Source organism: Cantharellus anzutake (assembly GCF_015039405.1).
Source record: "Cantharellus anzutake strain C23 chromosome Unknown EI90scaffold_113, whole genome shotgun sequence".
NCBI lineage: Eukaryota > Fungi > Basidiomycota > Agaricomycetes > Cantharellales > Hydnaceae > Cantharellus > Cantharellus anzutake.
Genome location: NW_024067063.1, coordinates 249,106 through 265,106, shown reverse-complemented (window position 1 = coordinate 265,106; position 16,001 = coordinate 249,106). Strand labels below are relative to the sequence as shown.

The 16,001-nt window shown below is 49.9% G+C and overlaps 5 protein-coding genes across 5 annotated transcripts; 2 read left to right on the top strand and 3 right to left on the bottom strand.

The window, feature by feature from the left end:
- Positions 1-3,006: 3,006 nt before the first annotated feature.
- EI90DRAFT_3147391 (kinase-like protein) lies at positions 3,007-4,362 on the bottom strand (the record flags this gene model as incomplete). Its single annotated transcript, XM_039065524.1, has 6 exons — positions 3,007-3,108; positions 3,164-3,243; positions 3,300-3,451; positions 3,503-3,651; positions 3,704-4,049; positions 4,100-4,362. 6 exons carry the CDS (start codon positions 4,360-4,362, stop codon positions 3,007-3,009), a joined length of 1,092 nt encoding a protein of 363 aa, XP_038909304.1.
- Positions 4,363-5,502: 1,140 nt separating this feature from the next.
- On the bottom strand, positions 5,503-7,640 carry EI90DRAFT_2979259 (CAIB/BAIF family enzyme; the record flags this gene model as incomplete). The annotated part of the gene is made up of 9 exons (XM_039055971.1): positions 5,503-5,814; positions 5,869-5,976; positions 6,036-6,120; positions 6,203-6,372; positions 6,436-6,742; positions 6,816-6,894; positions 6,950-7,234; positions 7,287-7,333; positions 7,426-7,640. The coding sequence occupies 9 exons, from the start codon at positions 7,638-7,640 to the stop codon at positions 5,746-5,748; spliced, it is 1,365 nt and encodes a 454-aa protein (XP_038909303.1). The 3' UTR covers positions 5,503-5,745.
- A 169-nt stretch (positions 7,641-7,809) lies between these two features.
- On the top strand, positions 7,810-11,449 carry EI90DRAFT_2943867 (oxoglutarate dehydrogenase; the record flags this gene model as incomplete). Its single annotated transcript, XM_039055305.1, has 11 exons — positions 7,810-8,193; positions 8,285-8,534; positions 8,592-8,987; positions 9,042-10,479; positions 10,532-10,547; positions 10,604-10,648; positions 10,705-10,864; positions 10,927-11,027; positions 11,083-11,133; positions 11,187-11,327; positions 11,387-11,449. 11 exons carry the CDS (start codon positions 7,810-7,812, stop codon positions 11,447-11,449), a joined length of 3,045 nt encoding a protein of 1,014 aa, XP_038909302.1.
- Positions 11,450-12,004: 555 nt separating this feature from the next.
- Positions 12,005-13,638, bottom strand: EI90DRAFT_3293582 (UAA transporter; the record flags this gene model as incomplete). Its single annotated transcript, XM_039067389.1, has 2 exons — positions 13,246-13,638; positions 12,005-13,184 (listed from the first exon to the last, which is right to left on the bottom strand). The coding sequence occupies exons 1-2, from the start codon at positions 13,326-13,328 to the stop codon at positions 12,005-12,007; spliced, it is 1,263 nt and encodes a 420-aa protein (XP_038909301.1). The 5' UTR covers positions 13,329-13,638.
- A 287-nt stretch (positions 13,639-13,925) lies between these two features.
- EI90DRAFT_3021458 (uncharacterized protein) lies at positions 13,926-14,714 on the top strand (the record flags this gene model as incomplete). Its single annotated transcript, XM_039057655.1, has 3 exons — positions 13,926-13,942; positions 14,004-14,183; positions 14,237-14,714. The coding sequence occupies 3 exons, from the start codon at positions 13,926-13,928 to the stop codon at positions 14,712-14,714; spliced, it is 675 nt and encodes a 224-aa protein (XP_038909300.1).
- Positions 14,715-16,001: the final 1,287 nt, after the last annotated feature.

The following is a 16,001-nucleotide window of genomic DNA, read 5'->3' as shown; positions in this document are numbered from 1 at the left end:
CGTCAATGGCTCCTTTGGCAGACTGACACCCGGATATCCTTGCACGCCATGATCGCCGGACCGTGGTGCTAGCGGCGACTTTGAGTGGAGCTTGTGCACATAAACTCTGATTTGAATGAAGCGTCCAATCGACACCTCACCAGAGAGAATGATACACTTGCCACGGCTATACGCTCTTGGGCTGGTATATGGTAAGCCTTGAGCCTAGTTTCACAAAAGTAATGAGATTGGGGTTGTTGTGGCTATTTGGCGGTGATAGTAATGAAGTCTCACTTCAATCGATGTGACAGCGCACGAGTAGATCAAACACGCTCATGAAAAAGCTGAGGTTTCACATTGGGAAAGAGCTTAAATGTGTATGTCATGCACTCCCAATCTAGCTAAGCTATTCCACGTATCTCATGTTAGTGAAACAACTTGACTGCTTGCGCTCTCCAGGTATGCGACTTCTGATTTGCCATCGGTACAGGCGACACAAGCGGGCACGAAAGCAGGATCCCTGGCATGCCTGGATCCATCATGACTATCGCGCCCACCAAATTGAACGTCAAACACACTCTCACCTCATCTTGACATTGTCAGCAGCTCACAAAGTTACTGGAGCTGAATCAACCAACTGAAGGTTCGGCACCAAACATCATACGACCGACAAAACTCCAATACATATATATTTTATGTGCATGTAACTGATCCTATCTCACTACCGAAAGCGTAACAGTATGGAAACACGGCACAAAGAAAGATGGAAAGATGGGAGAGGTAAATAATGTTTCCCGGGGTATTTCAACAACCAATGCGAGAGGCGCAACGGAGCTTGACGTGAGGGAACAATATCTGTTCTTGCACGGTAACCATAGGGCCCAAGCTTCAGTCGAGCAAAACCCTGCAGTTGTCAAATAATGCATGCCGTGCTGTTAGCGAGGGTTCACAAAAGAAAACGACAAGCACGAAAAAAAAAATAACGATCCAAGAGGCATAGAGATTCTCGACGGTTCAATGATTGTCAAACGCGCACTGGGGATATAGATATATATTAGTGCCATGAGTCTTGAAGAGGAAACAATATGGAGATACAGCGTGGAGGAGATTGATCGATTGGGACGAAAAAAGCTGAGTACTATGATGTACCCGAAAAAATTACACTACCGTCGCAGGAGAATGAGCAACGAAGCTCTAGCATCGGGAAAGGCAACATCATTCTTGCATGAGTGTAATGTCGGGACCCTGCTTGGGAATGAGAGCTGGATCCCGGGAGTTCTCGTTTCCATGCATGAGAAAAAAAAAAAAAGAAACCAAAAGAAATCAAACAAACAGAAATCAGACAAGGAAGGATTCAAAGAAAGGTGCAATGGTTGCCGACAAAATGGGAGAAAAGAAAAATCGGTGTCAAACACTCATCTCGCGCGTTCGCCCGAGGCTGACGCTCCTCTCTCCTTTCGAATGGCCAGCGCGGACTCCCCTCCCAGGAGGTATTGAAACATACAGCGTCTGATAGTGTAGGATGATATGTACAGGCAAGAAGTTGTCTTGGAGATCTCAAGGGGCTAAGGCCGGCAACAAATTTGTTGTCGAGCGGTTTTATACGTTTTTCAGTGCTGGTGGCGGTGCATCGGTCAGTTCCGGTGCCCGTCCTTCTGAGATGCTCTATCTGAGGTCTATCTTAGGCAGGTTACCAGCCTCTATTGGAATAGACGTACTTCTGAGGGAGTCGATCTCCTTAGCAGCAGCCATCAGCCACTACCTCCACAATCCATGCGCTCCGCGTACATCCCAGGATTCAGCGTCGTCTGCCGGAATTGCCATTCAAGAAAGAATTCCGGCTGGTGTTAGGCCTCGATATTTGAGAGGCTCTTCGCCGTGAGTAGCTATTCCGAACTCCCTATGCGAAGAGTCCTCCGTACGAAGACTCTTAATTGCGTCAGATCTCAAGTTATTTTCGCCCGATCCCGACGAGTTACATAGCGAGGGACCAGCCGAATCTATCCTTTGGGAGTTGGCCATAAGGAATCTGGAGAGAAAGTGCCTCGAGTTTTTCATGTGTTTTAACCACATGGAGTCGCTGTTCCAAGGAGAACGATCAACCTTATCTTCTCGAAAGCAGGATTGACCAAAGGATTTCATTTCGTTTTGGCCTAGCTAGACCCTTTCAATATGGAGCCTTTGGTGTTCTTGCTTATACAAGTAGAGCCAATGGTAGGAGGTGCCAGCCAATGTCGAAATGCGCCGTCCCGGACCCAGGACAATTCTTAGCTTACTTGCGCTGGCCTGCTTGGGCTTGGCCCCGGACATCTTTCGAAACTGATGTGATATTAAAAAAAGTTCGCTTCTAGTGATTCAGTCGTCCACAGGCTTGATTCTTGGGCATTGCGCTTCGGCTTGACTCTGGCCTAGGAATCTAGCCCGAAGGATTTCGGACGGTCAACCACCGGTGGTTTCACCATTTGCCGTGTGTGCCTAGCTCCCCACTGAGTACATTGGAGAATATTTATGCATGGTTCAGATGTAGGTGCCTGGATCACCCAAACGAACGGTCTCGCCAATCTCCAAACTGCCATAATAACAGCTCAAGTGGGGGGCTGTGATGGTGTGGCCCTTGGGCATATCAGAGGTGCTCTACCAGCACTGTGCGCTAACACGAAACAAGTCCGTACAGTTTGTTGGATCAACCCATTGTTAATGGTATTGCGTCTCAGTTGAAATTAAGCTTTATGTGTTGTTTTTCCCCTTTGCATCTTTAGTCCACCCGAAATTGCACAAGACCTACGAGAACCAGCACAGGACATCCCTAGTTATTCCAAAGGCTATCCTATCCCTGTGTTTGCCTGTCGGAACATACCTATCCATATAGTTGCGTGGGGGAATGGCTCTAGGAGAATTGGGTCGCAATGGGCTTATATTGTCCATCTCGAGTCCAGGAACGAATGGGGGAAAGCAAATAAATAGGCAAGCGATGCTAATAACGCGAAAGAAGAGCCTCTGTGCTTGGTACTTGCGAATAACAGGACTTCATCCCTGCAATGAACTGCTGGAGCGCCGGTATCGCATGATCCAAGGGTGTTTGGCCACTTCGCTGAGAGCAAGTCGGTCCTCGGGCTCTTTACGCAGCAGCTGGCGGGAAATCAGTATGTCGGGACTTAAATATGGCAGCGAGTTGGGGACGTACACGTTGGATAAGGTCGCAAGCGTCCGGTGAGATGCGACTGGGCATCTTCAGGTCGACCGTGGCAATCCGTCGATATGTAGCTATCGTACCGCATCTTTCAAAAAATTGGATACGTTGTTTTAGGGGATTCGCATACCTGAAGCACCATCTGCCTCGAAGGGCGCATTGCCAACAAGAAACTCGTAAGTGAGGACGCCAAGCGCCCAGTAATCGACTCTCTCAGTGTGAGGTCTTCCTTCAACCATTTCGGGAGGTAGGTAATCGAGAGTACCACATAATGTTGTCCGACTGAGGGGCAATGTCAATACTGCTCAAGGCAGCCATGAGAGGAGGACGCACCGATTACCGGGTGCGTGAACACTCCAACCGAAGTCACCTATCTTCAGCTCTCCATTAAGGCCGAGGAGAAGGTTTTCAGGTTTGATATCGCGGTGTATGACATGCTTGCTATGCAGATATTGCAACGCATCTGTCATCTGAGCAATGTACTAAAAACAAACAATCAGTCAGATAATGTCAGTTGTGGTGGAATGGACGTGCCCGACTGCTCCGCTTTTCTGAAAAACTCCCAAATTTCGCGAGTTGCTTGTATAGTTCTCCCTTTGCCGCGAATTCCAACATCAAGAAAATCCTCTTCTCATCATGGAAAAACCCATAAAGACGCAAGACGTTCGGATGCCGCAGATTCCTCTGAATCTCGATCTCACGACGTGTCTGCTTCTCGACGCGGCCGTCTACCAGTTCGGATTTGTACAGACACTTCAGGGCGAGAATGAATTTCGGAGGCTCCTTCGTTCGCACCATGTAGACGCGTCCGAACTTGCCTTTCCCGAGCGGACGACCAATTTCGAAGGAATTTAACCTCCACACGCGGGTGGGATGTGATCTGCGGGGAATCAATGCTATTGTTGAGATTAACACGCCGAAGCAACTTACTGGCTTGTTGAAGAGTCTAGGTTGAGCATCGCCGAGGCTTCACCGGACACAGTACTCCCCCTTCGTTCATTGTCCCTTTCAAAACCTCCATCATATCTACCGATATCAACATCTGACTGAGATGAGGCGGAAGGCGCTGGCATTTTGGTGGATGTGGGGCCATTGTGCAGCGAAGCTGTGGAAGACTGCTGTTGCAGCTTCGCTAATGGGGGTCGATTCCCACTTAAATGAGTGCTTGTAGTAAGGGAACTTGAGGAGCCCATTGGCTTCACTGTCTTGGTCGCCGGCTTCACCTTGGCAGGAACTCGTGGAGCCACTCTAACGCTTGACCCAAAAGTGTTCAAGTCTGTCCGGGATACCCGAGTAAAGCCGGGTTTTGTAGGGGCCTGACCAATGTCCATCTCAGACATTTTTTGGGTAACATGGTTCACGCTCGCCATTATGCTTGCGCTTGGAAAACAACAGTCGCGTGTAGGACAGAGAGTTGAACAATGTTTGGCACTATTTGCTTAGTCGCGTCCTGTGGCTGTGCACGGTGCCGATGAAGATTTCCCGATTCCTATTGCGATCTAGGCAGCTACCAGCCTTGTGATCCCCCTTGTCTTGTTGCACATTGAGGAGGGTAAGCTGCTGGAGTAGTCATGGCACATCAACTATAGCTATGCCGCGGAATTGATAGGTTCATTGGCAGTCTCACGTCGAAGGTCAATTGGCATCCAGTACGCCTCGGCCTTCCTATTGAGCGCGCTCTTGAGGCACATATGGACACTACCGAGGTCTGTGAGCTTGTAACAGCAGAGGCCGGGACGCGATGTCGACATCGCTGTCCGGGCATGCAGCGCCTTTGGCGTAGGAGCTAAAGAGGTAGGCGGAGGTGGTAGATGAAGCGACGAAGAGAATTCCAGGGTACGAGAAGTGTCAGAACGAGGAGCCACTCGAACCCGCTCCGTTAGGGTTGCCGTGGCTCTAATTCTGTTGTGATGCGGGGAAGTGAGCTCCTGCCCGTGCGTCACAACATTGATATTACGTCCAGAACTTCGTCCGATCCATCAGACGGACGCAAAGGTGTGTTATCGGTGTCTGATCACTTGCCGGTGATGTTTACATCTTCTTTCAGACCACCTCCGCTTCATGGCGGAGACTTGCAAGACCTCACCCAATACGTTGATCACGTCAACTCAATTGGCGGTGTCAGCAAGCTCGATGAACCATACAAGCATGCGATTCGCCACCCCTTGGGGATAGCATCAAAATCGAGTCTTTGACCTTCGACCAAAATCACAGAGAGGGTTCGGTCGAGTTTGAGGGTCATTACTGTGCATGATCTCTCGAAGGTTGGGCAAGGCAACGCAGACCTTGCCTGCCGCAATCGAGGAGAAGTCAAAATGAATCAGTCCACCGGGAAAATTGATCAAATTCTACAGTATAAGTTATAAACAATATCCGTATCCAAAGTACTTCACTTGTACGTGCTTTGGTTGTGATCGAGTGGGGCCCCGACTCAGACTGGAATGAACCATGTTTGAAATATTAATCAAAGCATGCTGACGACGAGTGTTCGCTGGCGCTGTTTTCATAGTTCGCTCTGACATCCTTCATTGGAGGCTGCTTCAACCCAGGAACTCATGCCATGTTCAGTACGATAACTACACAACTCCAAGCCTTCGTAACTCATTGAACCTTTCCTTCGAGTACCCCAGATCTCTTGTGAGCACCTGTTAGGACGGTCAGTATATCCATCGCATCAACGCAGAAACGGCATGCCGTACCTCTTCTGTATGTTCCGACAGATACGGTGGAGGTGTTCTAACAGGCATTTTTTTTCCGTTATACGAAACAGGTGGCGCGGTAAGCTTCAGTTTTCCTGCTCTCGGATGCTGCTCAGAACTTGTCAGCAAGAATACGCACAAGGTTCACAACTAGCATAGAAACTCACGTCAACCTCGACCGTGACCCTCCGAGCGATGGCTTGGGGGTGGGAAAATGTTTGGCTGATGTTGTTGATCGGGCCAAACGGTATTCTAGAAAATGCACAGACCCAATCGTCAATTTCATCAAAAGAACGCAGCGTGTAGCATATGTAAGGCGGGAGAATGGACATACCCTTGACCCTGAAATGCTCTCAGCCAATGGTCTGTGTTATGTTTCATGAATGCGTCTGTGATGATTTTAACAAGTTCTTCCTGGTGAGCCACGCGTGAGGAGTTAGAAGCAAAGCGTGGATCAGTCGTGAGCTCGTGGAGATTCAGCACATTCTCCGCAAGCTTGGTGAACTAACGTGCCCTTTCAGCACTATGGGCGATGGTTGGAAAGAATTGATGATATGCAGCACCTACTTGTCGGTCATTTCCTGCGCCAATCATGAGATAGCCATCCTTGCATGGGAACACCTGGTACGGAACGATGGAGGGGTGGGACGTGCCGTGCCGGCCGCCTTCTTTGCTCGCTATGAGGTAAGCAGAGGCTACATTGGCTAAACCTGATATCTGCGTCTCGAACAGATTGCAATCTATCCAGACACCTTTCCCGGTTTGCTGGCGGGAGAGTAATGCAGCAAGTATGGCGCCATGGGCAAACAGGCCTGTGGAGATGTCGGTGACTGCCACGCCCACTTTGTTGGGCATACCATCCGGTTCACCTGTTCTGTCGCAGTGGCCACCTTCGTTCAGTTCCACACCTGGGATAACCCACATTCTGGGAGATCGAAGTAACGCACATGTGCATGAGGCCAGCCTCCGCTTCTATGACGACGTCGTATCCTGCGTTCTTAGCGTAGGGTCCGGTCTGTCCATAGCCTGGGATTGATTACACCACTTCGGACAATGGAAAGCAAGAACGACCAGTACTTACCGGAAATAGAGGCATAGATCAACCTGTCATTAATTCGTTTGCAATCCTCCCATCCCAACCCAATCTCAGCCAGCTTACCTGGGATGAAATTTTCCACCAAAACATCCGCGGTTTTTATGAGGTCGTAAAGAACCGAAAGGCCATCGGGATGCTTAAAGTTAATAGTGCAGGAGCGCTTATTTCGATTCACGGAGAGGAAATAGGTCGATTCAGGTGGAAGATGAGATGTATTCGGGGGTTGGGATTCTGCAGGCAGAAGAGCAGCTGAAGGCGGGAACCACGACCCTAATCACGTTTAACCCAATAAATCAAGCGTGAATAACCAGAAACCACTCACGAGTGTCATCCCCACACTTGACCTCTTCTATTTTGATAACGTCGGCCCTTGAGTCCGTCAAGACATCAGTGCGACAGAGCATTGTAAGAGAAGTTTAACAATAAATTATTATCCACATAACATCGATAATAAACCTCACCCGAGATCGGCAAGTAGCATTGTTGCAGTCGGACCGGCTAACACACGAGTGAGGTCAACGATTCTGGTGCCCCTAAGGGGAGGGGGTATTCCTTGAGAATCCGGAGGGTCAGCCCTTGTTACAGACGTGGTGATGCGAGACCGCAAGATGACCCGCGAGCCAGCCGATCGCGTCGCTTTGAACACGTTCCTGGCCACAGAGTTCCTAGCCAACATTCTACCCTGGGCTAACCCTTTATTATGATGGTCGACTGGCACGGCTAAAACTGTGCTGCTTTCGTTAAAATGCCGGAAGAGATTTCTTACATAATCAAACCGTGGCAATCTTCGCTCCCAGACCTTTGTCTGGGCTCCTTTTTGCGTTGGACTTTGGCGGTTACTCAACATGCTCGGGAAGCAACTAACTCCGTACCTAATCAAAGCCGCACGGAAATGCGCTGCTGGAACTCCTACTAGAGCAACCGCCTCAACACTTTTCTTCCCATCGCACTCGTCCTACGCCACAGCAGCTCCATCGCCTTCTCCGAACGATGTGTTCGCAACCGGGAATAACGCCTATTACGCAGAAGAGATGTACAGGAGGTGGAGACAGGATCCATCGAGTGTGCATGCCTCCTGGGACGTATATTTCTCAGGTCTAGAGAACGGTTTGCCCAGCCCTCAGGCATTTACCCCACCACCCAGTTTGCTTGATGTCCCTCTTGAGACTGGGGGAGCACCTACACTGCATATCCAGGGCGGTGCACAACAGCTAACAGACCATCTCAAGGTGAGCCCCCGAAGCGCTACATTTGCTGCATTTTTCTATTCTCGGAAAGAGTCGGCGCAAACGTCATTGATGCGCGGATTTAATCTTCTAGGTTCAACTTTTGGTTAGGGCGTACCAAGTTCGTGGGCACCATGTCGCAGAGTTAGATCCCCTCGGTGTACTCGATGCAGACTTGCAAAATATTCGGCCCCAAGAGTTGGAATTAAGCCATTATGGTTGGACCGAGCGTGATCTTGACAAATCATTCAATCTTGGTCCTGGTATCCTGCCTCATTTCGCTACAGACGGCCGTTCGTCCATGACGTTGCGCGAAATTATTGATCAGTGCAAGCGAATATATTGTATGTTTTCAGCCCCAAGCCAAGGATGTTTCGCTTAAGCCTTCGATCCCTATCTAGGCGGCCACATAGGTGTTCAGTACATCCACATTCCTGACAAAGACCAGTGCGACTGGATACGAGAGCGCGTTGAGATTCCTCGACCATGGAATTATACCGTGGACGAGACCCGTATGATACTTGACAGGCTCATGTGGTCTGAACTTTTCGAACAGTTCATCGCAAGCAAATTCCCCACCGAAAAACGATTTGGTTTGGAGGGTTGTGAAGTCCTTATTCCTGGCATGAAGGCACTCATCGACCGGAGTGTCGAGCATGGAATCAAGAGCATCGTTATTGGTATGCCGCATCGTGGGCGTCTAAACGTGTTGGCAAACGTTATTCGGAAACCCATCGAGGCTATTTTGAACGAATTCACGGGCGCGGAGGAGGATGCGGGTGGCGATGTCAAATATCGTGAGTCCCAGATCGAGTTTTCTATTGTGGGAAAGGATTTTGATTATTCCACAGATCTTGGAGCGAATTATGTACGCCCTACACCGTCTGGAAAGAAGGTAGCCCTCTCACTTGTTGCCAATCCTTCTCACCTTGAAGCCGAGTATCCTGTCGTTCTTGGAAAAACTCGAGCCGTCCAGCACTTCGAGAGCGACGAGAAGCAACATAATGTTGCTATGGGCGTTCTGCTTCACGGTGACGCAGCTTTTGCGGGTCAAGGCGTCGTATATGAGACGATGGGCATGCACAATCTCCCTGCTTACGGCACTGGCGGTGCAATCCACCTCATCGTGAACAATCAGATTGGTTTCACGACTGATCCTCGTTTCTCTCGTTCGACGCCTTATCCTAGCGATCTCGCAAAAGCGATCGACGCACCCATTTTTCACGTGAATGGGGACGATGTCGAAGCTCTTACCTTTGTCTGCCAACTCGCCGCGGATTATCGCGCCAAGTTCAAGAAGAACGTAGTCATTGACATCGTCTGCTATCGTCGCTATGGCCACAATGAGACCGATCAGCCGATGTTCACGCAGCCAAGAATGTACAGAGCTATTGAGAAGCAGGTCACCCCCCTCAATAAGTACATGAAAAAACTCATCGATACTAAAGTTTTCACCGAGGAGGAGATCGCTGCCCACAAGAAGTGGGTTTGGGGTATGCTTGAAAAAGCCAGTGCTGCCGCAAAGGATTACCAGCCGAGTCCGAAGGAGTGGTTGTCTTCTGCTTGGCCGAACTTCCCAAGCCCTGTTGAGCTGGCGGAAAACATCCTACCCCACAAACCCACAGGTGTCGCTGCCGAGACGTTGCGGCATATTGGCGATGCTATTTCCAGCTATCCCAGAGGCTTCACACCTCATCGTAATCTTGCTCGTGTTTTAAGCAACCGCGGAAAGACAGTGAGCGAAGGGAAAGGCATTGATTGGGCCACTGCTGAGGCATTGGCAATCGGATCGTTGGTACTTGAGAAGTGTGATGTCCGTCTCTCGGGCCAGGACGTTGAGCGTGGCACCTTCTCGCAGAGACATGCTATCATTCATGACCAGGAGAACGAAGTTCAGTACATTCCACTCAACAACCTCGGCGGTGGTCAGGCCAAGTTCAGTGTCTGCAACTCGTCACTCTCAGAATACGGCTGTCTCGGATTTGAACTCGGCTATTCTCTCGTCTCACCCAACTCACTCACCATATGGGAGGCTCAGTTCGGCGACTTTGCGAACAACGCTCAATGTATCATTGATCAGTTCATTGCTTCTGGGGAGAAGAAATGGTTGCAACGTACTGGACTTGTGATGAATTTGCCTCATGGGTTTGACGGCCAAGGCCCAGAACATTCAAGTGCAAGGATCGAGAGGTTCTTGCAACTTGTAGACGATCACCCCCATATCTACCCACCACCGGAGAAGCTTGAGAGGCAACATCAAGATTGCAATATGCAGATCGTTTATCCTAGGTGAGTGTTGAGTAGCTCCGGAGCCAGACCGAAGCTGATTCCTCTCCACTAGTACTCCGGCTAACTATGTAAGATGACTGTTTGTAGCCGCACGTCAACGCCGAGCTGACTTTGCCTCCTCCAGTTCCACGTGCTTCGTCGTCAGAACCACCGTGACTTCCGCAAGCCAGTATGGTTTCCTCATTTTCTTGAGCGATATACAGCTGCTAAGATCATTTGGCTCAGCTTATCTTGTTCTTCTCAAAGCAACTCCTTCGCCACCCTATCGCCAAATCGGATCTTGAGGAAATGATGGGAGATACCATCTTCCAGCGCTACTTGCCCGAGCCATACGAAGATCAGCTCGTACCCCCTGAGGAGATCAGGCGTCATATCCTCTGCACTGGTAAGCGCCACAGTTGCAGACTAGGGACAAATGATGCTGATGCATTGCCCCCCCCGTGTCAGGCCAAACTTACTATGCTTTGTTGAAGGGACGTCAGGATCGCGGTATCAAGGACGTTGCTATCAGTCGTCTTGAACAAATCTCGCCCTTCCCTTACGACCTCGTGGGCCTCTTTCCTTAGACTCACTTCAGTCGAACTGAATTGCTGTCCTTGTTAGTTGACTCCTCACCTCGACAGGTATCCCAATGCGGATATCCTTTGGTGTCAGGTGAGTCCCTTCCGCCAGGCATCCTTTGTTTATCCTTATGTTTGAACTCTCAGGAAGAACCATTGAACGCTGGCGCATGGTCTTACGTTGCCCCTCGCATACAGACCGCGACAACGAAGACTGAATATCACCAGGGCAAGTTCCCACGCTACGCGGGACGTGATCCAACTAGTTCCGTCGCCACGGGCAGCAAGGTTCGTTTGAAATAGCCCCCCATCTTCTTTGCTTACCTACGGCAATGGGTTTTCTTTAGTCCCAGCACAAGAAAGAGATTGAGAAGTATTTGAACGACGCCTTCGACTTCTCCGACCAGTAAACGACCAACCTCTTAACTGAATACTTTAGTCATTGTATCTGTCGTCACATCGCTGGCTAGTCGCGGGGGCACCCATTTGCTTACATACATTCATAATATGACTTAAATAGTTTTCTGTACCTTCAGATCTGAACTTGAGTAGCTCGAACTCGCGGAAACGTTGTTCGTCGTGGCTTGCGACCAACTCCAAACCCTGGCAGCCTGAGCAGCGCAGAGCCCCAACCGAAGCCAGAACTCAAATACGATTCAAGCTGGCTTGTCGCAGTACGGCTAGGTTGAGCTTCTGGCAGCGGGGATCCGGTTCCATCTGCAGAGTGGCCATGCCAGGGCACGGGTATCATTTTGTGTTCCCTTCCCCCATGATCCTCACTATGATGTGTCGAACCCCATTAATTCTCTCCGAACGGTCATGGCCTATAGTTATTCTTCTATATGTACAGCAACGTCCAAGTTAACATATTGAGACGTGGCTACCGCTCGAAGTCGTATAACGCTTGAAAATCCCTACATAACAAGGACGTCATCTGGTGAGTTGACTCAAATCCCGAACTACCATTATTCTGCTTTCAATTCTTCCCTTGGCCGCCTATTGTCGCCGCCATACGTATAAAGCACAGAACCCAGAAGCACAGCCGTAGATCCACCCCAAAGCCATATATTCCCTCTGCTTCTTCCAACCAGAACAACACTGATGATCAGTGAGGCAGCCTTCCGCACGGTAAGTGTGAGGGTGACTGTCAATGAGTCTACCCGTGCTGTGAGTCTGTTCACGCCCGAGACACATATGGTATGAGTAAGGACGTTTAGGATGAGTGGTACCCAAAAATAGGGTATTGTTAGGGATGAGAGTGGCGGTAAAAGAAGTGTCGGAAGCCACGGAGGCCAAGGAATAGATGTGAATGACGGCAACACAATACCCTGTACGCCAATGGCGAACCCAACAAAATCCATCGGCATGGCAAATAATGTATACAGGGATTCGGAAATCCTGACAGGCTCGCTTGCGTTGGCAAATTTTATTTGCTCTATGAGATCTTCCCGTACGAAAAAGAACATTGGAAGGGAGAGAAAATGAAGGAAAAACATTCCTTCTTCCCAATGACCACGACCATAGCGTTTATTGGTCTCTTCTTGGGAGAACCCAAGATATTGTGAGAGAACAAGAGCAAGCGCCAGCATCCCTATTCCCAGACTGTACTCTATGTGAGACGAAATGGCGCCGACGGCGGTGTATGTATCGGAATGAATAGATGATGAAGTCGTGGAGACCCTTGGCTTCGTGCCCTGAGCACCCGGTGCCGTACACGCGGCTATGCCGGCAGAAACAAGGACGACAGCTGCAACTTGGAGTCTAGGGTAGCGCTTGTTCCTTTGGACGTATCCAATGATCATGTTCACAACGGGTCCACCACTTCGGAAAATGATATGGACTGCCATTGGTATGCGATACTTGAAAGCATAATTATTCAATAGCGAGATCCCCAGGTACAGAATGACTTGTATAGCCCACCGACGTAGCGGCACGGCTAGCGGTTTGATTCGTACACGCTTGATTCGTTGAATGAGAGAGACGCGTGGCATCGAGTTAGAGTCGCCTTTCTTATCGTGACTTTGCGCGATAAAAATAAAGCGTTTTCTCAAGCCAAAGAGAGAAACCAGGACGAATTGAGCGAAGGTGATGAGGGATCCTGACCTCGGGTTGTGGGATGTTGCGTATTCCAGAGTGAGCGCATTGCTACATGTAACGATTAGGTATCAGCCCGAAGACCAAGCCACAAAAATTCAAAGGTACCTACCTACAGCATCCCCCGAAAATGAGCCCCAAAATTGTGAGCCATTCGGGTGTTGTCGCAAGTACAAGTGGGAGAAGGTTCGTCATGAGTCTTGGTGCCGGTGCAAACAGGCGTCAACAATGGTTCGGTCCCAGAAGGTTTGGAAGTCGACTGGTGGCCTGGAGCGCGTCATACGCGTCTCTAGGCCTGTCTGAAAGGGTGCATTTCCTTTTGAGGGGGTCTCTCTAACCTGCACACGCTTCGTCCGTCGCGTGCGTACGCACAGACCTCACATCCACATCTTCCCCTGAGTGGAAGGTATTTCTTTATTGAAGCAGGAAAGCTCGAATGACTTTTACGTCTGCACGTGGCTGAGACGATATGCAATTGCGGCCTTGTTGCGCATCAGTAGCAGTAGTACTGCGCGCAGCCAGAAGCACAAGGCACGTGACATCTCTGCGCGGCGGCTCAATGGGGTGGAACAGACCCCCTTCACAGTACTACGGCGAATTTGAACCCTTCAAGTCTCCTCTTGGCAGCAGCTCAGATTCTTCGCCGACTGTCCACCTTATGAAAGAAAGGCAGACTGTAAGGGGCCCCCTTGTGCATCGGCCTACCCAACTAATGCTATCCTGCAGGATCCTATGGGTAAGGATCTCTTCGGTTCCGCTGGGTCGAACTGAATGGTTTTCCAACGTCAAGACATGGAAGTCAACATTGAGTAAAGTCCTGTGATCACTGTGTTCTTGGCTGAATCTGACACGGAGAGCTTTGTTGAACAGGACGATCCCTAGTCTCATTTACAGTGCGAGGGCGCCAGTCTACATCGGCACCCATAGGCACCAGATCTACAATCAGCGGGATGCCCCCGAAAGCATGTATCGCGTCGCTGACGTCTATGCCCTTTCGCATGAATGGATACTCCTTCAAAGCTTGCAGAACATCACAGATATGCCTCAGACGTCAGTATACCCTATGTGCGGCGCTTGGGTGCTCGCTTACGTCTACTATCTAGGTTCACCCACACCCTGAGGACCGGTGTCGATGTTATCAAGGGGAATAAAACTGTCGACTCGATGAGTCTCGAGAAAATCTTCTCAGATCCAGGCATCACTACGGGGCATTCTACGATCAACACCGCTCCAGATAACGCGGCATCGGAAGACATCCCGGTTCAAATCGGTGCAAATACGTCCGCTTTCCTCTATCGTAAGCGCATTAAATACCGAGTAGATGTGCACTTCCAGCTCGATGCCAATGATTGGCGGGAATTCCGAACTGTAGGCGCTTGGCGCCAGGGTCCCACTCCGTTACTCGGCGTGTACGAGATATATGTCAATACTCGAGATTGTGTTATCGTTTCCAAGCCACTAAGTGGGGCATCCTTCCTGGACGACCCTCGCGTCGGTGGCCCACCAGCCAGGCCTTCCGTTCAGCCATGGGACCGATGTACAGGCAAATGTACAGGGTGGCTTCACTCCAATAATTTCTAACCCAGCAAAACTGTTCATGCGTGACTGTCGGTCGTTGTATTCTGGTTGATGGATTCGCATTATCCTGTCTGGATTTCATTTTGTCGAGCGTGTAATACTAGTCCCGATGATCACTTTACGTGGGTACGTTGGCACAAGCCCAAACATGGAGCAACTTCCTCTCAGTGCGCGCGGTCGACCAGATGTGTGGGTAAGGAGTCGCTGGTGGAGTGTAATATACTCCGGACCCTAGATTTGACTGGGAGGAAGGATGACCTGGAGGATACCCCACTTGCTCTTGTGGTCCCTTTGTTTTTTGTCTTGCCCTGGGCAAGCAACTCACTGAACCTTCCCGCTCATCTTTTCTATTCACATGTGGCTGATAAGACACATACTAGTACCAAACTAGTACTCCGTGCTGCCCGTAGTGAAGGAGTTCAAAGTTATCAAGTGTTCGCTCAGCCGCAGTTGAGCCCCTAACCCGCCTTCATCGGAGAAGTCGACATCCCAGCGTAAGAGATCTTGTGCGTATATAGCATTTTGCTCAATTAATGCCATTTCGACTTCCGTAGAAACCTTTTCTTTTCATGTGCTTTTGTTCCAAATGTCGAGACTATGCACTTGCGAGACTTGAAGCACTCGGAGCAAATCCCTGAGATTGATGTGCACTTGGCTTCACTGTCTCACTCTGTTCAATGTGAAAAAAGAAGGCGCCAGTTCGCGTCGGCACCTAGAGATACCGGCAGAGTTTGCAGAACGTCACAGAATCATCCCAGACGTCAGTTCGCCCTACGCGCGTGCATGACTTGGGGCCCCGACTCACGGTACTGTCTAGGTCCACTACACACCCTAAAGATTGGGAATAAGCCTCGAGAGAATCTTCTCAGATACTGGCATCACTACGGGGCATTCTACGATCAACCCCAGACCAGATAACGCACTGTCTCCAAAAACACCCCAGTTCAAATGGGCATCCGCCTATGTCTATCGCAAGCACGTCAAATACCGCATGCATGGATGTACATTTTTTAGCTCTCTACCAACGATTGGCGAACCGTAGGTACTTGGCTCCACTCCTTTACTCGGTGTGTACGTAATACTCGGGATTCTCTCGCTGTTTCCAAGCCACTAAGTGGTATTGAAACCCCCCAATGCGTCGCTGATTAGGTAGGATCCCAGCCCTGCCCACAGGACACTCGAAGATGCTCTTCATGCCCGCCAGTAGGACATCTGGGACCCACTCTTTGGACTTGGAATGAGCGTGTGGGATTGCAAGTCATGATGCCGCTTTGGCAACATGTCAGTGCA